Here is a 27,588-nt window from a genome sequence, read left to right on the forward strand (position 1 = left end):
TGTGGAAGAACACAACTGGGCATCTTGTTGCCTGTTAGGAAAGAACATTTTGTGAAACAGTGGGCAATTTGTAAAGAGTTCAGAAATTAAAAGCTGACATTAGATCACTGCACTGTTTCCTAACTCCTTCCAATCACATAAAGAAGTGCAATAAACCAATATGTTGCACTTGTCCTTGTGACCCTTTTTACTTAAAGGACAAAAATAAGTCAGAGTAGTTCACTAAAAACAGTCTCCAATTGTCTTTTAAGGCGATCATTATACTTCACTTTTTAATCTAAAGGAAAAAGTCAGGAGGATTTTCAAACTAAAGCGCCGGTATTGCAGTAAAAGAAACATTAAAAAAATCAATGCACGTTCCTCCTTTCATTAATGAACATCAATTAAAAACATATTTGTGATTCTTTGGGTAGACCATGTAGTTTAACGTTATCACCACTGAGCAGCTTGAAAGGAAATCTACATTAAGTTGATGTTTTCCATTCAATAATAAACACATAAAGCGCTTTTTAAGATGCATATAGGAAGTTTATTTGATCTATATGGGACACCAGATGAGCAGCTTATTGCTTTTTTTAAGACTTCAGGTTTATTTAACTGTCAGAAAAGTATTATAGAAATCTGAATTAAACTGGGAGGATGACATGAAAATAATTACAGCAAACTCACTAAATCTTTATTAAAGAGAGGATACACACTTTGTTTTATGATGCAGTCTCCAGGGGAAACCTGCACAAGAATTGCAATGATTTTAAAGATGATACATTTGCCTTAAAGTCATTATAAAAGCAAACTCTGCATCCCTTTCTGAGATATATGTTTCCTATATGCTAATGCCTCCCACTGCATTGCATTCTAATTAAATATTTACACTGTGGAACAACAGAGCAGCCTATTAGTACAGTTTCCAGCTCCTGCTTGTGAGCACATGATGTTTACACCACGGCTTCTCCTCTCAGACTACCCTTTTAGACCTTCTTCCAAATCTAATATACCCATCCATAAATAGCTCACCTATCGAGCCCATATTCGGCGTGAGTGACGTCGCGGAGGAGCCAGTAACGTGCGCGTAATCTTCTTAACCCCGCCCCTTCATGCTCCGGCGCCTCTCAAGTCGCCCCTCAACCGCCCATTCGCCTTAAATGGACAAACTGGGGATTTGATTGACAAACAAAACGACGCCCCTTCGTTTACCAAGCCCCTCCCCTTCCTTGGCTCCCTATCAGTGTCTAGTTTGGCAACACGGATACGCATGGAGCCTCCATCACCTCCAGTCTCTTTTACGCACCGAGCCCGATGATGCGCGCAGGTACTGGCACCTGAACGCCACATTTTCAGCCGCTACACTCCAGATTTGACTTCCTCTTACGGACTAATATGAAAGAAGTGGATGTAGAGGTGTGACACAGCCACGAAAGGAGGCATTTTTTTTTTCCTCTCTCTTGTATGTGTGTGTGTGTGTGTGTGTGTGTGGATCGTTCTTGTGTTTTCCCAGCCCCGAGCGTCAGCATGGATGTCTTGGCGAACCACAGTATCTTTCAGGAACTTCAGCTGGTGCACGACACCGGCTACTTCTCCGCCATGCCTTCGCTGGAGGAAAACTGGCAGCAGGTACGTGTCAACTTACAAATTCGAGCCGGTTTTTTTTTTTTATTTATTTATTTTTTACGCAAGTCCCGCACGCTGAAGGATTCACGAGATGGAGATGGAGATGCAGGCGTCAACTTTTGCCCCCCCACCCCCACCACCCCTTCTTGAACCGCGTGGGAAGTGTGTAGTTCAGAGGGAAATTAGGGGATGAAATACTTCCTATCACTCGTATATCTGACAATTTCCAGATTGACAGGGGTGGCAAAGATGCGAACGCATGTGGGCGCGTAATAAAGCTGTCACATGCGATTTGGGAAGATGAAGACTCGAATCTCATCATAGGGACTGAATTGGTCGTGAATTATACATCTGCATCTCAGTTGTGAGCCCCCCCCCCCCCCCCCTCCCTCCCTCTGCACAGAAAAGTCCCCCTTCTTATTCATAATAGATACCCTAACATGTCTGGCTTTTGTAGCAGCTTTAAATGGTGAAAAATGTGCAAAGCCAGTGCAGGGAATGTCATCTGCATATCCGCTTTTACATGTTTCACCCTCTCCCTCCTTCACACACACTTCCTGCATCCAAGTTCAGTGGATGAATATGGAGAGAGGAGCACGGGGATCCACGCGGCCACATGGTGGTAGATGTGTGTGTGTGTGTGTGTGTGTGTGTGTGTGTGTGTGGGAGTGGGGGGATGCAGGGTACCGGCACTTTACTTTACACAGCCATTACTGCTCTTATATTCCTCACACACAAGATCACACTTCTCCTTTTCCCTTTATATCAGCAGAAATGTTGCTGATGTAGAAACCCTCTCCTGGTGCAAAGATGCCTTGAAACCTTCACTTTTCTTCACGTTCTCTGCGTTAAATGTTCCAAATGTTCCTCAGGAAACTGAACTCTTAATGCAAGTCAGCTCAATTTCACCAAGAAATCCTCCCCGATTAGATCTTTATTGAGGCTCTTTTGTCTCTTAAACATTGTGTCACTCTCCTTTTCTCATATCGGCGTCTTGTAGCTACACCTGTGTTGGTGTCAAAAGGATGCTGCTACATGTGGAAATGGGGTCTTCTTAAAAGATTTGGTGCAAGATTACTCAAAAATCTGCAGGTTTCTCGGCCTTATCTTCCAATTGTTCCTGCAGAATCTGACTTCTGTGGCACCTATCATGTATGTAGCAACCGTCTTTTATGTAACAGCCCCCCCCCCCCCCACCTCCATTCTCCATATCTCAGCTTAATTAAGGGCCATTCAGCCCACCTTCGTTGCTCGTCTTATATTCCTCACACACTTTATCTCTTTTCTTTTCACATTAGCTAACACAGCACAGTGGAATGTGTCATTATACCTGTCATGGCTGTCAAGTAATTGTGTTTTTGAACATTTTTTTTCTCTCGTGAATTTGATGGAAATCTGCAGATTTGTCAAGATTTCTCAGCTTGTGTTCCACCAGGAGCCAGTATTTAGTTGCATGTGGAATCGTTTTTTTTTTTTCCAACACATGCAGAGGTTTCAACATTTTCTGCCTTCAATCAGCCTATTTCATGAAGTTTATCAACCTTATCTTCCAATTTTACCTCAAATTCCTGAATTGAATCACTCTCTTTCTGCAACCTTTAACTTATTTCTCGTACCTCTCCCACCTGCGTTGCTGCTGCTGCTGCTGCTGCTGCTGCTGCTGCTGCTGCTGCTGCTGCTGCAGGTCATGATGCTTTCCATGCTGCACTTGACTGACCGGGGCGAAAAAAAAATCATTGCATGGAAATTTGATGCTGGTATTGTTCATGCAATAGGAGCTTTTTCCCCACTTCTGTGCTACATGCGTAAACGAGAGAAGAAGAAGAAGAAGAAGAAGAAGAAGGAGGGGGGGTGACAGGGGGAAAGAGGAGAGAGAGAGAGAGAGAGAGAGAAACCGGTGCGTGACCGCGGATCCATTCGTTGTGGCCAAGCAGCCTAATTGGCATCCTACTGTTAGCCACCGACGCATCTTTTCATAACAAGTCTCCTAACTCCCTCCCTTGCCTTTCGCTGTCAGTGGATTTTTAAATTGCACTGGGCCTACGTGCACCATATGCAGTGCTTGTCTCTCCGTATTTCTCACCCACAGCCGGCATATCAAAATCAATACCTAATGCAAATGGAAGCGAGAGAGAGAGAGAGAAGAGCTGCTGCATGTGCAGGCAGAAAGCTGGGAAAGCTCTTATCTTTGTGTGTGTGTGTGTGTGTGTGTGTGCATGTTTATGTGAGTGTGTGTGGAGGCTGGAAATGTCAGGTTTTTCTTTTTTTTTTTTTTGACGGTCATGTCTGCAGCTTTTTCTGCCACAGACAACGTCCATTTTGGAATAACAGAAATCATCATGAAGTTTAACCGTCTTGTAAATGCAGACGACCGTTTTGAGTCCTCACCCAGTGCTTCTTTTGCATCTCATCAGGGTGCTTTTATCTAGTGGGAGAAAATGCAATTCGCGCATGTATTGAGGGGACAATCCACTCCTCTTGAACTTGACTTCTGTGTGGGATATGTTGACTTTCTTGAAAAATTGAATGTCAGTGTTCTCTCCTGAAAGCATCTGTGATAAATCTAGATATCCAGAGATGTAAGCTAAAGCACTACTTGCACCTTTAGCCACTTTTTCTGCTTGAAAGGTACGTTTAACCCCAACCCCATCCTTCTTCAAAACGAGACAATAACAAGAGCAATCCCTGGAGAGAGAGTTTTTAAAATCACTATTTCAAAATGTAAAGGCTTCCACTTGAATCATTTGAAGTCCTCTGTCCCACAACGTGCCATTGGAGTAAACATCAAACAAGTTTTATTGGAAAACAACCCACATTTGGAATAAGAAGATTGCCTTGTGTCAATGTGAGCGCGAGGATTATAACTTGCCCCACACTCTGAAATACCCCCCTTGTCGCCTCCCAGGCCGCAGCACAGCAGAGATGTTCTTGGCAAAGCGATCCTCGTGTTCATTGTAGCGACATGAAGACGCCACCGAGCCCTCCTGAATACATGAATTATGAGTTGTGGCTTCTCCTTAAAAGCTCTGCCTCCGGCCCGAGAGCCACTACCCAGCCCCCCGCTTCTGTATTCCGGGCACAATTTAGAATCTGATGCTTTTATGGTGGTCTGATGGCGAGATAGGAGGCCGTTGTAGCCGGGCCCCCCTAAATGGCTCCCTGAGATGTGATGGCAAGAATGATGACTGTGTCCCCTGTTGGTGTCTGTGAGGCATGATTCAGACGCTTATAGGGGGATGGGGAGTAGAAAAAGGGGGGGAACGTGTGGACATTTGTGGCTGCTGTTTGTTCCATTATTGAGCTAAATTGTGCCAAACTGAACGGCGCTGTCTCGCGTCCAAATCCCTGTACAGTTGGTTGTTCAGCGTCGGAATAAACAGCGTGGGCTGAGCAGGATTTGGAACAAGCGGGGCCGGTCATAACTTGCTCATTATATGTGGTTGTACACGTGTTACTTTGCATCTTAATACCAACAGAAATGGTTTGTTTTCTTGGCTGCTGCTTGGGCTCTTTTGTAAGCTGGCATTTACCGCGGTTAAACCTCAGTGTGCTTCGTTGCCAAATTTTAAATCAGCAAATTCCGAGCTGGAATATTAAAGACAAAACATCTGGATTGGATTCCAACCTGATATGAGAGACATTTCAAACGTTTGTGACGTGCCCTTATCCAAAACACTTGACCCTGATGGGGAGGATGTAACAGGACACCGCAAATGGCTGTCTGTCATTGACCCCAGGACACACTCCATACCCTCCAGCACATATATTATCCCGCAGGGGTTCAACACACACACACACACACACACACACATGTACACACATGTACACACATGTAGACTGAGTGCTGATGCCTAGCCAAGCGTAATGTCTGTATGTTGCTGCACGGTGCATTAAGGGGTTTCTATATGTGGATGTGGAGCGATTGCACACGGCTGTGGTGTTTCTAAATGTGGAAGCATAGCAGCAGGGCGCTCCGGCGCGACCTCCATATGCAATCCGGCGTGCTCAGATGCAGCCACTTACATCCACTTCTTGCCCGCCACTCGATAACACGCACATTTCCCAGGCAGCAGCAGCAGCAGCAGCAGCTCCGTCTGAGCGACAGGGGGGGTGGTGGTGGTGGGCGGCTGACGAGCGTCGAGGTGGAGGAAGTTGCAGAGCACGCACATTCTCCCCGCTGCAGGGTTTCGCATTTCACAGTCCGGTGGGCTTGAACCCCCCCCCCAGGAGCGACGTCCACACGCAGATAGACAGCCAGGGAAGTCGGCCATGATGTCCTGAGTTACAGAAGGAAGAAGCAGGCTTGACTTTTTTTTTTGCACTTGTTTCGAGGCCTCCAAACGGGAAAAGTTGCACCGTACTCAGCAGTGAGAACTCTAATTAGGATTGGAGAGAGAGAGAACGGCAATGTGACCCTCGTTTGGAGAAATCACGACGAGGGAAAGTTGGTGTAAGGAAGGCCGGAGAATCTGCTGAAAACCGAATATCTATATGCATCCATATGTCTGCGTACATGCACGCCGGCGCACTGTGTCTCCGTTTGTTATGTAATCCTCAGTAGGCCACAGCTGCTTTCTCACACACAGCAAGCAATCTGGGGATCGCAGCCAAGCGGCCCCCTCCTTCCTGTCTCCGTCTTCCTCCATCCCTTGTTCCTCCACTCTCTCTCCGTCTCTTTTTCCCTCTTATAGAATTAGCATCGTATGGATTTTTGATCTCTGCAGGGCTGTTGTGTAAGCTCTGGACTTGTGCGTTCTCCCCTCGCTTGCTCAGTTGTGGTGTCGCTGCCAGGTAACAGCTCGCCCCCCAAAGTCACTTCTTCTTTGCTTTGCAGAGCACCAGTGAGGCCGACGTTACAAGCATCTCCTAAAATGAGAATCTAAAATAAACCAAACCGCTCTCTGTGACCTTTTACTTCCCCGCGATTCGATGTAATTTTATGCAAATTAAAATTAAATCAATCCTGTAACGGGCACAGTTCAGTATTCTGCAAGCAGGAGGAGGAAGGACAAAGTGGGACTTAATCTTATTTGTCTCCAAAGAGCTCCTGGTGGCGTCTTCGTTCCACGCCTGCGCCTTTATTAAAATGTCACATCAACTGCGGGTATGAGACGCGGGATTCAGGGAAATCAAGTTTGGACGCTCTCCAAAGCAAAATTCAGTTAATTCCCTTTTACTTTAACTGACGTGTGTACCAGTTTGCACAAAGCCTCTCAAAATATGATGGACGGTGGTAGCAGTAGCGCTGCGGTGTCAACCCCAAACGGCACAGCGGAGTCGTTCCTAATAGTTTGTTTTATTCATACAATGAACCAGCAGTGTTTTATGGCTGCAGTTAATTTCCAGAAATCCTCAGAGTGCTTTTTTCGACTGGCCCGTGCTACCTCATGACGCTCAGATGTCGAATGTGAAATTGATTTCTCGCAGCGTTGTTTTGCTCGCCTCTAACCCCCGATAGCAGTCAGAAGATCTTGAAGATGGATGCCAAGTGGAATCTATTTGACATGGCCTGGCCCGTGGCGCAGCGAGGCATGAAAGGAAGCCTTTGTGCGCCGGTGCACAATGCTGCTTCTCTGGTGGATGCGTCTTAGTGTTTTTCAGGCACATGGTTGTTTATTTGGAAAAGATGCATGCCTGTGTACTTGCGGGGGATGGGCAGAGACACAGGTGGATTTTGTCATTGTCCCTTATTCCTACGAGGCACTCTCGGCTGGTTTTCTGTGCACGCGTCCTCCTACTCAGGTGCACAGGCTTGTGTACCTTGTGTAATGAGATGTGCGATCGACCCCCTGACCCAGTAACATCCATTCCGCCATAAGAGCGCTTAGTGAACTCTGCCACCTCTGTCTCATCACTCAGACAGCTGGGAGGCGATTGCCAGTGATAGGTGCCTGCGAGCGCTTTATGGGCGTTGATGAAAAGGTTGGAAGCGCTGATGAAAGAGAGGACGCGGAGGAAGCATTCATTTGTCTGACGCTGTGGTGACTGGCCCGTCAGAGAGAGAGGCAGAGGAGGTGGTATAGAAGGAAAAAAAAGGTTGGAGGGAAGGGGGAGGCAACAAGAGCAGTGGGGGGGGGGAGAGCGTGGTGAACAAGCACATCTTTATGTATGGCTTCCGTCTGCAAAATGCTCTGCCACCCCAGGTTTGATTAACAGCGAGAAGAGGAGCCAGTCATTTTTTTCGCCTCACACCAGCACACATGGCTTGGCAATGACTTTCACATCATTTGAGGCGAAATTGGGAAGCCGTTACAGCACCTTACAGTGATCCGACATGCTTCGCTGCTGCCATCCGGCTTGGCGAACCGCAGGGAGAAAAAAAAAGAAAGGAAGAGAAGTCTCAGGCACTCATTTTATGCTTTGGAATCACCACCAACTCTCTCTCTCTCTCTCTCACTCACTCTTTATCTCATGACTCTCTTGCTCTGTTTCTCTTTCTTAAATTCCAAGAAGAAGTCACAGCTGCCTTGTTTGATTTGCCTTGCTCTAACCCCCCCCCCCCCCCATTTAAAGTCAGCTTCTGTGCAAAAACTTGAACTCAGGAGAGTTATGCAATCAGACTTTGGAACAACGCTGAATAAAAGCACTCTCAAACACAGCTGGTCACAAATAAACGGCACGGAACTGCTGGTGAAATTATTTCAATATATCAGAACAATGTTTTAGATGACAGTTTGTTCAATGTAGGAAAATCTCAGCTAATTGTAGCTCTGTCAACACTTAAATGATTAACGCATTCTTTTTCCAACAGATACTAAATCCCGACAACAGCTAGCCAAGTAAGAAAATATATGGAGTATTTTTTTATTGGGTTATATGGGGTTATCTATGGGACTATTTCTTGGTTTGGTGATGTGATTTTCTGATTTTGTCAATGCAACCAACAGAACCTCAAAGAACCATCTAAACGTGAAACTTCTTCCATTCATTAGCTTCTTCCATATTAGTAGAAATATTCATTAATGGGAACCTGAGCTGGGTCAGACTCATGGTTGCACTGTTGCTAACAGTGCCATAGGCTGTGGGCAGGTTTGCAAGTGCGTTTTGTTTTAGCTGAATAAAATTGTTTCTTTCAGTCCTACGTTATTAAACGACATGTAAAATAAACTGCAGGGGATCTCTGTATGCAAACGTATGTAAAGGCTTCCTGTGCTGGTCGTGGCCGAGGTTACTGCATCCCTACTTAGACCACAATGTGTTTAATCATCCAGCCTGCTCACATATTTGTACACCCATTGGCTCTTCAATAATAGCCACATATTCACACCATGTCCAGGCATTTTATAGCCATCATTGGCTTTGACAAACCAAGCGTTGCATCCCATCTTACTGCCTACCTGTTGCTAGGCAGCCTTGGCAAGCAGGAAGACCAGCCTTGGCTTAGATGTTTGTTTAGCTGTCAGTCTGGGAGGCTAATCCCAACCCGAGGGACCCATAGCCATCCAGAAACCAGAGATCCTACCATGCGGACCATCTCCCTCCTAAGAACAAGCAAGGGAAAGGGAGGAGAGAAAGACGTGGAAGGTGGAGGGAGAGACAAGGGCAATTTGCCCTGAGTAAACACCGCTGCTTGTTGTTGTCATCTGAAGCCATCAATCACGGCCCTAAGCTCTTGGTGGTGACAGCCGCAAGGACACGCTGCGCTCTGAAACTGGTTGGATAGTTTATAACAAAAAAAAAAAAAAAAAGAGACAGTCATTGGTGGAGAACACAGCTGAGTGGCCAACGCAGGCCTTGTTGACGCTTTAAGAGTGTGTGCTTTTTGGCAAAGTCTTGTAAAATGATTTTTTATCTTGGCTTGAGTTCCAATTCAGGATGTCACAGAGTCCAGCAAAGACATAAAAACGCCAGCTCTGAGACGGTCATTTTGCGTGACGTGTAGCTGAATTATGTAAGCGCCGGTGTGCCTTTGCAAGACTCTAAGCAGTCACATGTGCGTGCTTTGCATGCCAGCCTCAGCACTCAGCTGTGGTTGTCCAGCATGCAAAGCTGGGGGTGTTTTTCCACCTGCTATGGCTTGCTGCTCCAGAGCTGTCCACCTGATTGGCCAGTGTCAGGACCTCAGTATCCTACTCTCTACATCCACCAAGCCATCCATGTTTTCTCTGAAGAATTCCCATCCTGCTTCTCCTATAACTCTCTTTCCTACCTTCATATTTCCTAGGGGTGTAAAAGGTAGACGTACTCAGATCGGAACAGAAGTGCTTTAATCTGTGTTCCCACACCTCAGGGTGAAGGCTGCGGCCGCTGGTATGGGACACACATTTTAGTTAGTAAATTGTAAAAAAAAGTTCAATCATAAACTGTGCAGATTAGTAGTTCCTCGAGCCCTGTCGGTTTGGAAAGTTGCATATAACCGGGATGGAGTTCTTTTTAAGGACTTAGTCTTAAATTTCGTTTTCAGTTTCAGCGATGATCCCGCTCCAACAGCGCTGCTGCATGAAAACACGCGTCTGTGTGGGAGCATAACCTGCAGCATGATAGAATGAACACCCTCCCTCCCCAACAGACAGCCTTGTGCTAGTAATTCTGAACGGGCCAAAGCCACAACAAATGCCATTGAAGTTCTTATATCGACAGAGGGAAATATTAATAGTTCTGTGATGAAACTATACTGTCCCAGATGTGATTAGGTTTATTATGTGCTCAAAGGGAAATTAAAAAAAACTGTTGCCTTCATAAACTTAAAGGTGTCACTGTAATTTAAAAGAAATAGTTTTTTACATATATATATTAATTACTTCATTTCATATACTTTATTTCATTCATATCTTTTATTTATTGGAGACTCTTTTGGTTGAAGGACGCAGCATAAGTTTATTTTTTTAATTTTTTTACTATGTTTAATTTAAAATGTTATTAAAAAGTCTGAACTGTCGATGCTGCACTTAGCCCATAGTGTAAAAGGGAAATTCTAAATGTTCCTAATAAAGAAAAAAAGTGTTGCATCAGGTCCCTTTACTGTCCCGAACCGAAGCTTCAAAACTTGGAACCGTACCGAACCGCAATTTTTGTGTACCCTTACACCCCTAATATTTCCATATTTCTATCTCCTGTTTTTACCTTTTTGCATCATCACTTTTCTTATATACACAATGAATGATGAGAAAATGTTCAAAACCCCTTGAAAGCTATGGATTATAAATAGTCAAGTGTCCTGTATGTCAATTAGTTTGAAGATATTGGATAAAAAACAATTAATTTAGGATTTAGCGAAGGCTGAGCACATTAACAAAGATATACAAGGCATTTAACTCAAGCAACATAATAAGGCATGAGGTTCTACCTTAGTCAGTATTTGATATTAATTGTGTTAATTCCTTGGATACATTTACCATAAATCAAGTCAATGGTTTTAGGAATCTTTGGAAGGCTGTGGACCCTGGGGATGTTGCCCACTTAGCCCATTTGGTAGTCCAGCCTTGGATAGAGTAAACTGATCTACCTGGTTGTTTAAAAAAATACCAATTAGCTCTTTGGATTTTTACTATAAAAACCCGTCCACCAATGGAATGTATTCTCTTTCTAACTGTCTTTGTTTCTCAAAGTCTTCCCATCCCTTTCTTAAATTGAAATTGCACTGTACCTGCCTTGGCAGCCTATCACCAGGGATGACGACTCACATGGGTGGTCAGGAAGAGATAAAGGATGTTTCTCATTGTTGAAAGCTGATACTACATTCACTGGAAGATTAAACTGGGTCCCAAATTCCCCTAAAGACACTGGTATCTCCAGCCAACTGGGTACGTTATGCCGTCTAAGTCTTTCCAACCCCCTGCAGGGCTGAGTTGTCTGAATGAGATACGACTTGTTTCCTTAAAGCCAGGCAGATTCAGCTTGAATTGGGATTAGCCTATATGTCAAAGTCTGAAAGTGCACATTTTTCCCTAGGAAAAACAGTATTTTGACACTCCGCTTCGGGAAAGAAATGGTGGTATAAGTGTCAAAGCAGACAGGCAGAAGGGGTGAGAAGATTCTTTTCACCCTGCTTAACTCCTCGAACGGCCTGGGAAGTGCCCTTCTGTGATTTAATGAGACCTGTGGGAAGAGCCATTCATCAGCGTGACAGCACACCTCTGTTTCCCATTGTTCTGTTCTGGTATGTGAAGAGAGCACTGTGTGTTTTAGCCTTAATGATGGGGCTGGAAACCCTTTGATTAGATGAATCTCCTGGTGCTAATTAAGATTTGGCCTGCCAAAAAGACATCTGTGTTTATGCCTTCCTCCCTCTCTCTTACCCTGCATGGACACTACTTTGCATGGGAGTGTGTATTTTACCAGTTCATGGGTGTGTTTTAGTAGAAACTGGGAGTTTTGGTGGTATCTTGTGGGCTGACATTAGCTCATGGCCTTGGGCGAAGACAATGAGCAAGTTTCAAAAGAATATTGTGGATGGAAAAAGTTGTTTTCAGTTCCTGGGAAGGGGATTTCTTTGGTGGGTAAAGATGGTCATCTTGTTCCAACCACAAGTTGGCATGTTTTCCAAAAGGGTCCCATATAAATCAAGTTGTTTGAAAGATGCTGTAAAAAGTGGTGGTGAAGGTTAGCTAGTTTCGAGTGTCGATTCCGCGTCCGCATATCTGAGAACAACACAGAGACCGTGACAGAAACTTTACTGATTTTGTGGTTTATTGTGAGTCATTTTTAGTCAGATACAGCCAGAACACTGCATGAAATGTACCATGCCGAAGCGTGCCAGGGCCAAGGAAGTGTACCATGCATACTCGTTAAACAAACTGGACTTTAGGGTTGAAGCGTGCTTGGGCACAGTACGGATTGCCTAGTGTTAGTGCGCCCTTAAAGTACAGACCTTGTTAGTTTTTATACAGGAAAAGTGAAGAATGTATGTTATTTTATTATAGGTAACTTGTCCCAATGAGAGAGTCGACATTCATTTAAAGGCTTCTCTATTAAGTGCAAATTATTCAATGCTAAATCAATAAAAAAAAGCGTTTTTATATTTCTCATTTGTGACTTAAACACATGTAGGAACCCTTGCTGAAGATGTTTCCCTCTTCTTCTTTTTTAACTCAACTGATCTTATCACATAAATGTTTCACTCCCCAATTCCCCCACGTATATATTTTCAGGGAAGCGAATTTGATAAGTTATGTTAACAAGAACGACGACATCCTCCTCCTATCCTCCTCCCTTCCTCCAACCACTCCCCGCTGCATGCATATGTGTGGCTAGACAGCGCATCGTACCGCTGTTTAGTTTACCGCGTATGTGTTATTCCCTCTATTTGCCCCAGATATTATTTCATTGTAAAATGATGCCAATTAGTAAAGCCAGTCGCCGGTGGCTGTGGTCTGGCTCCTCCGTCGTTCCGGCGGGGAAAGTTATTTGGGTCGGCAGCTATTTTCAGCCTGTGATGTTGCCAGGAATACTTCAGGGAGCAGCCACTGTTTTATAAGAGAGCACATCAATAATTTTCATTGGTGTATGTGTGTGTGTGTGTGTGTGTGTGTGAGAGGGAGAAAAAAAAAAGAGAGCTTCACAGACAGAGTTTATTGGGTTTATGTGCGTGTGTTTGTACCTGTGAGTGCGGGAGGAAAAGTGGCTGTTTTCTCTGGAATATTTAGCGCAGCAGCTGGTGCGAATACTAAAAGCATGCGCTTGTTCTTATGTTGCATACTTTAACTGTCACGAACCTCAAATCATTTAAAACACATTCATTTGCCAGCCTTTAAACTTCATCCCCAAGCTTTTATTCCGGTTTTACCCTTTGCCCTGCAATCACTGCCACTGGATGCTCTCGTTGTGGCATAGCGCGCGCACACACACACACACACACACACACACACACACACACACACACACACACACTGAGAGCTAAAAGTCAACGAGTTCATAACACCTTCCTTAGTGCATCTAACCGCTCTCTTCGCCTCTCCGCCGAGCGGTCGCACAGTGTCGGGATGTAATTGGGGTGAAAAGTCCTCGCACTCCGCTTGTGCTTTCGCTGCCGTTCGGCACCGAGGGGTGAGCGGGTTCAGCCTGCCGTGCCGCCACTGCCTCCTCCTCCTCCTCCTCCTCCTCCTCCTCCACCAACCTAAACTTGCGCACACACACTTCCTGTCTCTTTCTCTCTTTCTCTTTCTCTTCACTATCTCTTGGAGGAAAACCCGTCGCTGCAGCGTTGGCGCGGGGAGACGTCTTTCAATATTTTAAGCGGCTTGGGCTAATCTTTGTCGCTCAGGTTTGTTTTGAAAGCATCGTCGTGGGAATAAAGACGGAACGACAGTGCCCCACCTCCTGTTTGCACGCTCTCGCATGCACATAAAGTCACCGGGATGTGCACACTCTTGCGTAACTTGCAACTGCACGACCCTGAGCTAATCCAACCTCGGCCTTGCGAGACTGTGCCACTGACCTGTTTCCCTTGCTTGTGCTTGTTTTTTTTTTTGTTTTTTTTTTGCTCCGTTGCTCTAACCCTGAGGTTTGCTGTTGTGTGGAGTGACAAAGCCTTAGACTGTGGCCTTAGCAGACAAGCTGAGGGATACACAACACCTGCAGGGCAAAAGAAGAGCAAACACAGAGGCTAAAACATGAAGCATGTAAGAATGAACCGTTTTGGCTCTTATCAGCGCAAGCAGGGCACCACGCTCGCACTTCACGCTTTCATGGACGTGATTAGGGTACCGACTATACTTTTTGACTGGCACTGTATGAGGAAGCATAGTTTTTCCGCTCCACTGTTCCCTTTATCTCACCCCCCTCTGTTATTTTCGGCCCTCCTCTCCTCTCTCTCTCTCTCCCTTTTTCTCTTTCGCTGCTCGCCGCTCTTTTGTTTTCGACGTGCCTTTTTCCAGCCAAGGCCCCATTCTCTTGCCTCGTCATTGTGTGCGGTAATGAAGATTAGCCAGCCTGCCGCACACAATGGGGTCCCCGCATCCGGAGCGCAGACTCCCCAAATCCTGCTGCAAGCTGCTAACCCCGCTGTAAAACCACTGTTGTTGCCGACCCCCTCTATCCATGGTACCCACACACACACACATACTGCTTCATCCGCACACACATGAACACACAAATGTGTCCGACATGCACTCTGCACTCCGCCGTGTTGAAAGCAAATGGCTGAAATGTCTCCTGATTAGATTAGGATGCTTTTGACAGCTGAGAGGGAGCGCTTGGCGACTCATACGCCGATAAACAGCAGCTCACCCAAATCCAGTTAAAGAGAGACAGAGTTCCCCTCCCCGGCGAGTGCAACACGGCTCCTCTCGTCGGGATTATACCCCCTCTCATCCTCCATGCTCCATCTATTCCCCCCTTTTCTCCCCCAATCTCATCCTCCTCTCCATCATCCATCTCCTCCAGTCTCAAGATGCTCCGTCTCTTCGCCTCTCCTCTCTTTTCCTCTATCCTATTTCACCCTCACCTCTCCTAGCCGCGACTTAATACCAGAACAAAGACATTTTCCACACTTTGTCACAAGCTATTTAGATGGAGCCTTAGAGGTCTTTATACGCAGTTCACTTGTTGTATCCTGAGCCTCTTAATAGGGTCTGTATCGCTCTCAAGGTCGGCAGATCCTCACGAGTTCAATCTGTTTACTCGTCAAGACACTTTCAGCGTTAAGCGGTTACATGTGTAGCTTTTGTCTGCGTGGAGAGATGGATTATTCAAATGTGACAGCAGTTTGGGAACACAAATAGCCATATGTCAACTTGTACTTGCACTTGCTGCATTCATTTCAGAAGGCTGTAAAATGTAGCCAATTAAAGGAAAAGGCCCACACTTTTGATGGGGGATTTATTTACTTTTTGAGCCAGGAGTTGTTAGCCTAGCTTAGCATAAAGATAGGAAAGAAAGGAGAGCAGGGAGCCAGAAAGGAACAAAACCTGCATGCCAACATCTTTCATCATCTCGCAGATTATGAAAGTGTCATCTTGTGCGTTTGGTATAAAACATCAATAGCGTGTAAAACGGAACTTCATGAGGAAGTGGTTTCACATTTTGGCAAGTTTATTTTGTGATGTCAACCCAAAAATTAAGCAGGCATGACTCTAAAATGTGTCCTGTAAACGACAGAACCAAGCCATGTTAGCCTAGCTTAGCATTAAATACACAGTAAATAGGGCAGAGCAGCATCCTGACGGAGTAGCAGAGGTACAAAGCCCAACTACATGCTCTTCTTCGGCTTAAATAAGTAATATCTTGTTTGAATAAAAGGAACAACAATTATGTTCAAAAACATCAACTTGGCCTTTGACATATAGTCATGGGCCAGACTATTTCTTGGCTGGGACCAGTAACCTGCTGCACGCCATGTCTTTGGACAACCAAGAATAACAGTTTCCAATCTTTATTTTATATGCTAAGCTTGAGTTGCATGTCAAGCAAGACCTTAAGCAGGGGATCAATTTTCTTACCTAAATCCTGGCAAGAAAATAAGCTAATTAGCAAGAATGTCAAAGTGTTTCTTTATACAATGTACTCAGCATGGTGCAGAATGTGTTCTCTTCTTGGGCTTCTTTCCTTGTATTTAATATTTTTGGGGGGATGGATTAGGTGGCTGTTGACTTAACAACAGAAGAATGTTTGCATAGAGCCTGAGCTGAATTGTATTCTTCATTTACCCAAGAAATAAAAGGAAAAGAGTCCTCCTCCTCCGCCTCCTTGTCATTGACTAACAGCTCCATCTCTGCAAGCAGCCGAGCCTCACCTAGTTTCAGATAACAGGCCACGGAAACAGCTTAATTACACACAGGGCCTTATCAGGCGACATTAGCCTCGCAGTAATAATCAGGGACGCCGTCAGCCGCTCCGTCAAAGCTTGGCAACGCAGCAGTTCGAGGCGCTTTTACACAGTGAGGGCTTCAAGCTGATAACAGTCACTGGCAGTTATTAAATCACAATATGCTGACGGAGTTTGAGGGAATAATGCACATTTGGTTGTAAACCTGACACCCTTTTTACACATAGTCAATTTTTGTTTGGATGGGTGCGTTAATTGACACTTGAGATGGCATTCAAGCAGGGAAATCAAGGTTGTTTGTTGGGCTGAATGGTTAGATTTCCATTTAAGGCACTTGAGCTGCCTTCATTTGATATGCAGCATTAGTAAATTGGACATGTGAGTCAAACCGGTGATCGTTTCTTTTGCAGAGATTCGGTTTTGCGCATTTTGAGCCGAGTCATCTCCCCGCTATATGCCCTGACTTACTGGAGGTTTACGTGACGTGTGTTTGTGTGTGATGGGGGATCTTCAAAGCACCTTTCATCTCGCAGGAAAGCAACAATGATGGAGCACTCAGGGTGCAAAAAAACCTGGTGACCTCTGCTTAATGGAGCACAAAGACATTTCCCATCACTTTCTCCGTGCAGACACAACAAGAAAGCACACACATCATCCCAGACACCGGGCATCTCCCCTCTTTCTTCCAATAACACAATATCATCATCGACATACGAAGAACTCTTTTGCAAAAGAAGGATTTTCAACAAATGTTGGAGATCAGGGTCACAAATTTTGATTTACGAAATCAAAACTGAGCAGCTGCCCATGCTTGTTTCCAACATTGATACATTTCAAAACTGCTCCCACTAATCACATGTGTTTAAATGTCTTTCTTGCCCTCCACTAAGATGAAAGAAATGGTTTTACTTATGAATTTGATGCTGGGAAGATGCTTTATTTTCATTCTCTTATACTCTCTTCAAACTTTCCTCCCCATATCTGTAATGTGATTCTTTCCATCTCTTCAACAGATTGCTCTTTCTTCATCTTTCACCTGTCTCTGTCTCCCATCTTGTCCCTGGGAAGGTAGATAAATTAGCCTTCTCTTTGCCCTCTAGCTCCTTCTCTTTGTGTCTCTGCTCTCTCCTTTGCTCGGTTGCTCGGGAGTCCCGTCGGGGCATCTGGAGCGCCAACATCCCTCCTGGCCAAACACTGCACCCCCTGCTGCTCTCTCCGTGGAGAATAACAGGGTGATATGAGGGCACTCTCTTATTCAGATCCAGGAAAATGAAGCATTATCTCCCCCCACTTGCTCCCCGCCCTTCCCTTCCTCTTGGCCCTGTAGGCAGGTTCCCCTGCTCGACTGGGATCCACCGTTGACGCCATGTTGCTCTCTAAGGAGTCTGGGGGCTGGGGATCTTTGCATGAGCAGGGGAAGGAGCAAAAAGCCTGAAGGGAAGCTTAGAGGGGAGGGGGAGTGCTTTTTGGAGATTCATTTTGTGTGTGTGTGTGTAGTGTAAGTATTGCTCAGTGAAGCTATAGATTACCGTCTCTGTCAGCTGCGACGGCCACCGCTGATGAGCTCCAGCATGGTATCATTTCGTATCGATTAGGCACTGCGACGCAAACACACAAAGGCTGTTGGCGAGATGGCTGGTGCCTTGGGCTACTGGTCATTTAGCTGTCACCTCAAAGTGATGGCTTGGCCCAGGCGCACCAGATCAATGAGAGACATGGGCCACTATGGCGGGATATGAAGGGTAGCACTTCGATACTGGAGAAAGACGACTTCCTGCACAAACTTGTAAAAGTGCAAAGTAAAATAACAAAGACTGCTTTAAACAAAGTTGGTAAAGTAAACAGTCAATCATAAATATGCTATCAAAGGGAACTGAAAAAAGGATGATGGAACTTGGTTTGTTTTTTCCACTGACTCGGGTATTGACGTGACTGTTGCACAGCCTTACCTGTAAGGTAAAACTCAGATTCATTCCCCAGGAGAATTTTAATCAGTGCTGGTTTCACATTGGAGTTGAATTCATACCCTGTAAATCTAACAAAGGCCTTCTGCCTCTCTACGCCGATGACATTGTGCCATTTAAAAGCACAGACAAAAACAATAAACAGACTTGTCAGTTGAAAATGAAAAAACAAAAGAAGAGGCACAAAGCCAACGCTAAATTCTCCATGGCATGAATGTCACTCACTTTTAAAATGAAGTAATCTACCCCTGCTAGAAAAAAACAATGTCTGAAGAAAGTAAATGGGATTTTGTGCTGGCTCGAGCTAAGTATGTAAAGTACGAAAGCCCCAAGAAGACATGCATGTTCAGACGTTATCTTTGGTTAATATGGCTTTTTAGAGTTTCAGATCTTGAGAAAACTAGCGTTGTTACCCGTAGATAGCGAGATCATGAAGTCCAGATCGTAAGAAAAGAGACAGAATTGGATGCATATGCATGTGTCCAACAATCTTGACTTACAGGCAAGATCACAATTCCAAGCAAAAAAATGGCATCTTTATAATCCTGAATGATGCGGCCCTGAAAGGAAGGTGCTGCAGGGAATCATCGGTCATCTTTGAAAAGATGTGACAGCATCTCCTCCCAACCTAACAATAGTGCATAGTCCCCCTGCCCCCTCCAGCCCAGGCCCCCCTCGTAGTGCTGCCCTTTTCAACCCTGCTAGCATCAGCTGTGAATATTATTCATAGCACCTTGTCTCTATCACGGCATCTGTAAAAACTAAACATCCTAAAATTAATGAGCCGTATCCTCCCCATTACATTTATCTGTTTAGTGGTGTTTTGGGCCTTCCTTTAGGGCATTATGCATGCTCTTCTGTTCATATTTATAACCCTGGCTTTTTATTAGCGACGTAGCGGGGTGCTAACAGTCGGGAGGCAGCCTGCGCTTTGATGGTGATGGCAGGCGGCTTGGCGCGGGCCAAATGTGAAGGAGAGAGAGGATCAGCTGCCAGGCCAAAGGGCCCCATGGTAGAGAGGAGGAGAGGGTGAGACAGAAAGAAGAAAGAGAGAGAGACTTTATTCCGCTTAAAAGTCGAAGAATCAAAAGTGTGAGATAGCAAATTAGGACTGGTTCACAGCTCTCAGCCTGCTCGACTTTGTCAGAAACTGTGTCTTGTGATCAGTGAATATTTATCGCACCTGCAGTGTCTGAAGCCTCACTAACCTGGGGTGTGCTCTGCATGCAAGATTTAGACCGTGGGTGAGCGTTTGTCTGGGCTCACTTTGTGTGTGTGTGTGTGTAAAGGCAAAGTGATGCAAAGTGCTTTTGTATGAGGGTCACTTCCTCTGTTTGCGTGGTATTGTATGCATTTGAAACCTCTGTAGCTGCAGAGATATGAGGATTCTTTAATGTTCAGATCATCAACAGAAGGGGTAGCATGCTCCTGTATGAAAAGACAGATATATAGAATGAAAATGCGCGTATGGAAAATGTTCTAGCACCACAAAACTGTGCACTTTTTTTTTAGCATTTAAATGATAGCTATAACCAAAACCAGACTTTTTTTTTTCCACTTGAACGGTACTCTGAATCCAATTTATTATCAAATCAAGACGCAGCACAATGAACAAGAACTTCTTTTTGTTGTGCCAAAATTGTTGTTTATTTGTGGCATTCTTGAGGGCTAGTAGTGAAAAAAGCCACAGCTGAAATAGATTTTGTAATTATCTCTGCAATTTAGAGCTGCCATTTAAAACTGTTATTAACATTCGAGTGCACATGGCAAGAAAACAAAACAATGAACCTTTCGAATGTATGGAAGCAGTTTGATGATTTAGTTCTGTAAATTATTAAGGGAAATGTCTACATTTCTCTGTTCCAGGTTCTCAGATACGACAAATTGCTGCTTTTTTTTTTTTTTTTTTTTTTTTTGACTGTGGGATCAGATCATCGGTTGCAGCCCCCTACAGTGAGAATACATTTTGATGCATTTCGATGCAAGGAAACACGATGGTTACAAAAGAAGCAACACCTTCTAGTAGCAGTTCTACTTATTTTCCCGAGATCTTACACAACACCGCTGCACGCGCTACAATCACTTTCAACTCTGACCTTATTAGCTGTAACCTTTCCCTGCCCAACCAATTACAGGAGATATTACATAACCTCCAGAGCAACTTGTAATGAGAGGAAAAAGGTTGAAATAGGCGTCATAGAACATTCCTCGGTTGATCTTTTTCATGGCAGACAATTGGAAAGTCCTACATTAGTAATGACGGGGTTCCATTTCGCGTTGTCAGTTAAGGGTCTGGTATTGTGTATGATGGCTCATTGTCACACTGCCTGCTGTCACGCTGCTTATTGAACTGCTAATGTTATTAACAACCTCATTAGCGCCTTTTCTTTTCTCACTATGACAAGTCAAAAAGTCTGCTGTGAATAAAGGTTATTGATTCGTGATTCCCCCCCCCCCCTTCATTTTTCATTAGAAATGTGATCATTATGGACTGTCCCAGGTCACCCGACCACCAAAGCGCTTTTCCTCCAGATTGGAGGTGGAGGTAGAGCTGCTGGGACAGCCATTGGATCGTCGCAGCTTATCCTGGCTCGCATGAAGGAATCATCCCAAAAGCCTTTTAGGAAATGGACCCTGGCTTTATGTTGCGCCAAGTGATGTTGGCTCTCCAGATCGGCGCTTGTCCAAGCAGAGCTGGAGCGAGCCATGAGGGCTCCTTTATCTTGGCTATTGTTGGCTGCTTTTGGCTCTTGATTCCTTTGCCCACACATACACACAAAAAAAAAAAAAAAAAAAACACAAGCAAGTTGCATGTTCACTTTAGGCCACGAGACAAATAGGCATGTTTATGCATGTGCGTAGGTGTTCACACATTCTCACACACACACACACACACACACACACACACACACACACACACACACACACACACAAGAGCTGCATAATAACACACAGAGCAGCTTAATTATGCGACTCGCACATGCACACACACCCAAACTAGCATAATTACATGCGGCCTCATACAGTACAGACACCCACATGCCTCCACACAAGGAGCCGCTGATCAACTGCATGACCTTCTCCCTTACAATGTTAATGTCACCACCTGGGGGGGGGGGGGGGGGGGGGGGAGTGCAGGGGTGGAAGGGAGGGGGATGGAGTGATGGGAGAAAAGAATCAGAAAGATGGATGGAAAGAAAAGCGGCGCAATAAGCCGGTCTTACCTGCCACCGCCTCACCTGCAGCCTTTTTCATCCTTCTTACCTTGTCAAACGGCCCACATTTCTGCATGCACACACACTTACAAGTACAGTATGCGTCACTGTAGGCATCCTGCCGCATCGCCGCGGGTCGCAACCTAACATTTAGAGTGCACGAACCCTTTTCTGTGGATGTGTGTGTGCGTGTGGCCCGTGGCTTGCCCGCTGACAAGATCCTGTTATGGCAAATGTCACACTTCCAAAAAGGATTCACCCCCCCGCGGAGAAAATGAAGTCAACACCTTCATTCTCCCTCCCTTGCCTCCTTCACCTTGTCCCTCCATCACTCCCCCTCCTCCTTCTTCTTCACCTTCCACTCAGCCCCCCTTCTCACTTATCCTCTTCTATCCTCTTTTCCGCTCTCTTGAACTATCTCTGCTGCGCACACACACACACACACACACACACACATACACACACACACACACACACACACACAAACTCACTCACCTTGGTTTGCAGTCCTAAGCGTTTTGCTGAATAAAGTCCCCTTTAACCGGCTGGTTTTAGCGGATAATTAGTGCTCACCTTGGGAGTGGAGGAGACAACAATGAGAGAAAAAGGGGGGACATGGTGGAAAGAAAATGGTGTTTTGGGGGAATCGATAGAGGGTGAGGCACAAGGAGAAGGGTAATGGTGAAAATGAGTGAGTAAGAGAGCATGGTGGGGGTAGGAGGTTTTGTTTTCACTCCTAAAACCACTACACCTCACACGCTTCAGATGCGTTCCCTTTATCACGTCTTCACGGCTCCAATACTTAATTGTGTTCTGAGAGACAAAATAAGGAATGAAAGAACCGTCACAATTATTTCACTGACTGCAGCCATCAAGGAAACAGTAGAGACCTCTCACGTAGCCCATGAAAGAAGTTCTATTTCAAAGCATCACAGATAAAAAAAAGAAAAAAAAAAGCACGTAGGCGTGCAGTGATGGGAGGAGGCAAGGCGCGCTATCTTCACTTCTCACTCTAGATGTGGTCTCGATCTGCTTTTTTATTTCATGTCAGTATGCAGAAAAACTCCAAATCCTTTTCTGTTCCTGGAAGGAGACAACTTAGAGGAGCAATCACACTCCCTTGGCAACAGACACCCCCCTCCCAAAAAGAAGAATGAAAAGGTGTGGTTTTATTTTTAGAAGGTGCAAACAAGGGAACTGGGGGGGGGGGGGGGGGGTTGTAAGATAGTAAATGTCTCTGATGTGTTCAGTCTGCACAACCTTATTCCTGATAATGGAACTAGCTACTCCGTCTGTCAGTGCCTATTTACACACAAATGAAGTGGCGAGTAGCACGCGCCCAGTGGAGCTGCTAGCCTCCATCTCAGCTGTCAAAACAGGTTAGCGGATACAAGCGATAACACAGCGATCCCTGGGATCAAACTGGCGCCGTCCATTCACACATAATAGCTTCATCCTTGGACATGGAGCGTCTCTTTCCCCTCGCCGGCTCTCCTCTCGAAACCTGGCCAGCTTGTTGCAAAGTAATAGACTTCTCAGAATGCCAGTGCGCACAAATCGGGGATGTAGCCTTTTATTTGCCCTCCACGGGGAGAGGTGTTTGGAGTAATAGGGATGAAGCAGAGCATAACTACAGCTGAATAAATCTTCCTATCTTGGCTCAGAGGAAGCCGGTGCACACATGGCTTGTCAAAGCTCTATAAAATGTTGTTTGATAGGAGTTCTGTACAGTTTAGGACTTCGCCTCCTGATATCCACTCGGCTCACTTTCGTTCCGCGCTACAGCGGTTGCAATCAATCAGTGTGTAATCAGGCGTCTTGCTGGAGCTGCCAGGTAATCCTGGCTGTCTGGGTGGCTATCAGTGCCTGTGCGCATGTGACAGCTGGCAGAGCAGCTAAGGTGCCTGTCTGGGTGAGTGGATGGCACCATGCAGATTTTCTCTCCACAGCGTGTAAAGGCATATCCAATGATCTGATGGCTGTTGAAATTGTCAAGTGGGATTTGAGAGTGTGGATGGGCGTTTTCAGAGCAGATGCCCAAATGCGTGAACTTGACTGAATTGAGTTTAAATTGAGGCTATTTTTCCACTTTCTCTCTTGCAGACCTGCCTAGAATTGGAGCGCTATCTGCAGACTGAGCCCAAGCGTCTTTCAGAGCTCTTCGACCAAGACCTGGATGGCCTTTTAACACCGGCCTACCTGAAGGAGGACGGCGAGGAAGAGCTGACAGACGCACTTCTCCCCAGCCTTCCCACCCACTCTGAGCCCCCAAGCCCCCATCCGGTGGTCCTTTGCCCAACACGTAAGAATTTCCCCTCCACACCCGCAATGAAAAGAGACCTCAAACCCAAGTTGGAAAATGTTGAAGGGATGGAAGGCGTCCACCATGCCCAGCTGAGCGCTGTCACTTCCCTGACACCCCCGTCGTCGCCAGAGCTGGGCAGGCATCTTGTCAAACCCAACCAGACGCTGACGGCATCAGCTGATGGGACGCTAACCCTGAAGCTGGTGGCCAGGAAGGTTGGGCTTAGCGCGGCAAGGCTGGTTGCAGCACATGCACTTCCTGTCCGGATGAAGGATGAAGAGGAGGGGGCTGCATGTGTGATTGGGGTTGGGGAGCTACCTGAGAACAAGAAGAGGATTCACCGTTGTCAATTCAATGGCTGTAGGAAGGTGTACACCAAGAGCTCCCACCTAAAGGCCCATCAGAGGACACATACAGGTGAGGCATTAGGAGTTTGAGGAAAGAAAGGCGTATTTCTTGTAGTCGTAGCAGTAAGAATATGAACTTTTATAAGAAATAGTAGGCCCCAGTAGGTAATGTCAAAAATAGGCTAAATTAATATGTGTAAATCTGTATGCTAGAAATGCATTTAAGTCAATTTTCTGAAAGTATAAAGCTGAGTGACCTTATGCGACTTTCAGTAAGGCATCTCTGGGGACACCACTCTTACCAGAGGTAGCCACTTGATACCCAGGCTGGTTATAAAACTGATGGACACTCATTGTTGGTGACAGGCTTAAAAGGCTCAATCCTGAAACTAAATGACTCTTCCATGCTGAAGACGACGTGGGCATAAGTGTATTTGGTGAACATAGAAACAGAAAGGATAGAAGTGAAAGAGCATTCATGACTCTTTTTGTCTACGAGGGAAGATGAACGTAAAGATTTCTTTCTGCAGAGGACCCATGAAATGATGGCAGTTTTCAGTAATGTCTAAAATTCTTAGAACACATAAGAAATTACAATTGAGCTGAAAGAAGGGTCAAGGAAAAACACCCATGTAATCATTGAAAAGACACTCCCATGGAAATATCCCTGTTAAGTTTGAAAAGATGGTATTTTAGGAAAATGCACCCTAACCCTCTTATTTTAGTCAAAAGTAAGTCTCTGTGGTGAACCAGGACAGGTCCTCCTTGTCAAGGTTCTTCTCAAGAAGGAATGGGGGAGGGTTCAGGAGCTATAACTCTCCCGCTCTTCCATCTCAATCCCAAACCACTCAGACCCCTGTCGGGGAGCTGTCCTCCGTCTGAGTAACTGCGCAGTGATGGATGGATTGACCTGGATAGGCTGCCATTTCCCCGGTTTATTTCAAACTCTCTCCCCCCCCCCGTCCTCTATGCATTCTGTAAGTCTAGGTCAGTGGTTCTCAATCTGAGGTTGGAGGTTTTTGCAAAGGTGGTAATAGGATTAAGAGCAAGAAAATATATTTCCAGTGTAATGGTGTATAATAATCTTAGTGGGCAGACCATACGGGGGACCATCTGCATGGTTATTCTGATAGTGGGGGGAAAGGGAAAAGGAAAATTGTTGCTGAGCATCTGTGTTTGCTGTTATTAATTCGCAAGGTTAGGGTTCAGCGGCCCTTTGCCTCCGGGTCTCGTTCACACCAAACGAATTATAGGGGTGTTGATTTGAACTCTAAGGTGTTTCCTTTTTGGTCTGTTGGGGAAGGTGTGAAGAATGTGTTCTGTTCTAATAATTGGGCTGAAAATGTTGGGCGCCTTCTTCGTCTGAAAGAGGCGATCAGGGGTAAAATTAGATGAATATATCAACTCTTAGGTAGGCATTGGTCATGCATGGAGGGCTTTGACTATCAAATGAAATGTACGGTGGACAGCAGACTGGACAGCTGTTTCTTTATGTGCTTTAAGCTGTGGACTTACAGCAAACAGCGTCCATCATGCTAAATGAAGTTAAAGTGACTCAAATGAGATTATCTCCTGCCCATTATATAAATCCCTAAACTAAATGGTTGACGGATCACCAAAACTGGCCCATTCAGAAGACAAACATGACTTCTTAGCAAGCCCTGGCCCACTTTTATTCCATGGACGAGGATATAAATAAAGTCATCTTGTCAGCTATTGTATGTGAAGAATGAGCAAAGCAATCTGTATGTGTGATCACACTCTCTATGAAGCACACCACAGGTTTAGGCATCAGCGTGACTGGAACAAAGGGCACAGACATGCAAGCATTGATTTCCCCAGTGTGGCTTGTCTGCAACCCTTGTGTTCGGACTCCATGCCAACTGGGCCAGCTCTGGTAGACAATTGCAACTGTTGCTGTCCGATCACAATATCCATACAAGCATCTCAATTATCATATTGGCTATTTGGATTTGTATTGAAACTGAGATGAATAAAAAAGCAGGACAATGAGTGTTGATGCTAAGTATGTGAGACATTTGTGTGCTATCTTTTCTGAGGAAATTTATATAAACCTTAAAAGAAGAAAACTTAATTCCTGGCAGGGAGTAATGACTTTAAGCCATGCTAGCAACATTGCTCTATGAATATGAATGTAGGCTTTTTTGTTCCTCAACCACTTTTATCCAAACTTCAATATCCCAACAACTTTTGGAAGAAGAACAATTACATTTGGTACTAATCATCATATTCCCTTCTAAATGAATCCTAATAACTTTTACGGTCTTAAAGGCTTCCAGAAAATGTCAGTAATGGCGTAAACTTTGGTTTTTGACTAATAAATGCACAGCGGCCTCCATTCCCATTAGCGTCAGCTGTACTTTGAGCTAATATGCAAATATTAATTGCAAAGCCTAAGATTGGTTCACATGGCAAATTGTGTCATTGGATATGAGCATGTTAGATTGTCATTGGTAGCCTGTTAGCATGCTAATGTTAGCAATTAGCTCAAAGCACAATTTAGCCTAAGAGTCACAGAGGTGCGAGTAGTTTTATAGACTCTAAGACTGATTTTCTCTCTCTTTCTACTTGATTTTTTTGCACAATTATTAAGAAAATAATCATTGTATCAAATGTCAGAAATTGTCATTTTCATGATCCAAAGATGGCATCCTTATATGAGACATTTTGTCCAATGTACTGTGAATTTTCTTTTCTGTTCTATCTGCGATCATCAAGGACTATATGCTTCCTTTGAGAATCCGATTAACTGTTAAAATTTTATATTTTAGCACTTTAATGTCACTTAATGTTGCATTTAACACCTTAAAGGGCTAAGAGTCTTCAGGAGCTCCCTCCCCCTATGCTTATCATTGTCACATAAGATACTTTTGATTAAAGCATCTACTCATAGAACATCTGTCTAGCTATTCAACCCAGGAAGGTAGAATGATAATAGGGGGAAATGTCGACAAAAGATAACAAAAGAAAGAAAAAAAAACGACAAGAGCTGGAGAGAAAAGCAGGAGAGGAGGAAGAGAGTGATGTGAAACAAAGAGTAGAGGAAGACAGAAGACAGGAACGGGGGAGGTACAGTAAGAGCGACCCTCTTCAGAAAAGAGACAGCAGTGCCACAGGCTCCCCCATTCACTGAGCCATTATCCTGACAAGTTTAAAGATGTCATTACTCAAATCCTCTTTTTCTTAGTTGTTATTTCCATAAATTACCGACGGAGAAAAGGCTACGATTTAATCTGGAATTAGACGGGCTGAGTTGAAATGACAGTGCCCTGTAGAGCTTTTTGTGAATAGGCTTATGGAAGATAAGGAATGGTACAATTAGATTTTGGGCAGGGTGAGAGAACGGGTAAAACACGAGGACTGTCGGGTTATTCTGCCTTCTCTCTCTCTCTCTCTATCCTTCTCTTCCCTCTGTTCCTCGTCT

The 27,588-nt window shown here is 44.9% G+C and overlaps 1 protein-coding gene across 1 annotated transcript in view; it reads left to right on the forward strand.

Annotated features, from left to right (window-relative positions):
• Positions 1–1,214: 1,214 nt before the first annotated feature.
• Positions 1,215–27,588, forward strand: part of LOC109990181 (Krueppel-like factor 7) — a 38,579-nt gene continuing 12,205 nt past the window's right edge. The window contains exons 1-2 of the mRNA XM_020642193.2: positions 1,215–1,611; positions 23,595–24,213. Of these exons, the coding sequence (XP_020497849.2) occupies positions 1,447–1,611; positions 23,595–24,213 (784 nt within the window). The 5' untranslated portion in view covers positions 1,215–1,446. The remainder of the gene's footprint in view (positions 1,612–23,594; positions 24,214–27,588) is intronic.

Source organism: Labrus bergylta, chromosome 24, assembly GCF_963930695.1.
Source record: "Labrus bergylta chromosome 24, fLabBer1.1, whole genome shotgun sequence".
Lineage (NCBI taxonomy): Eukaryota > Metazoa > Chordata > Actinopteri > Labriformes > Labridae > Labrus > Labrus bergylta.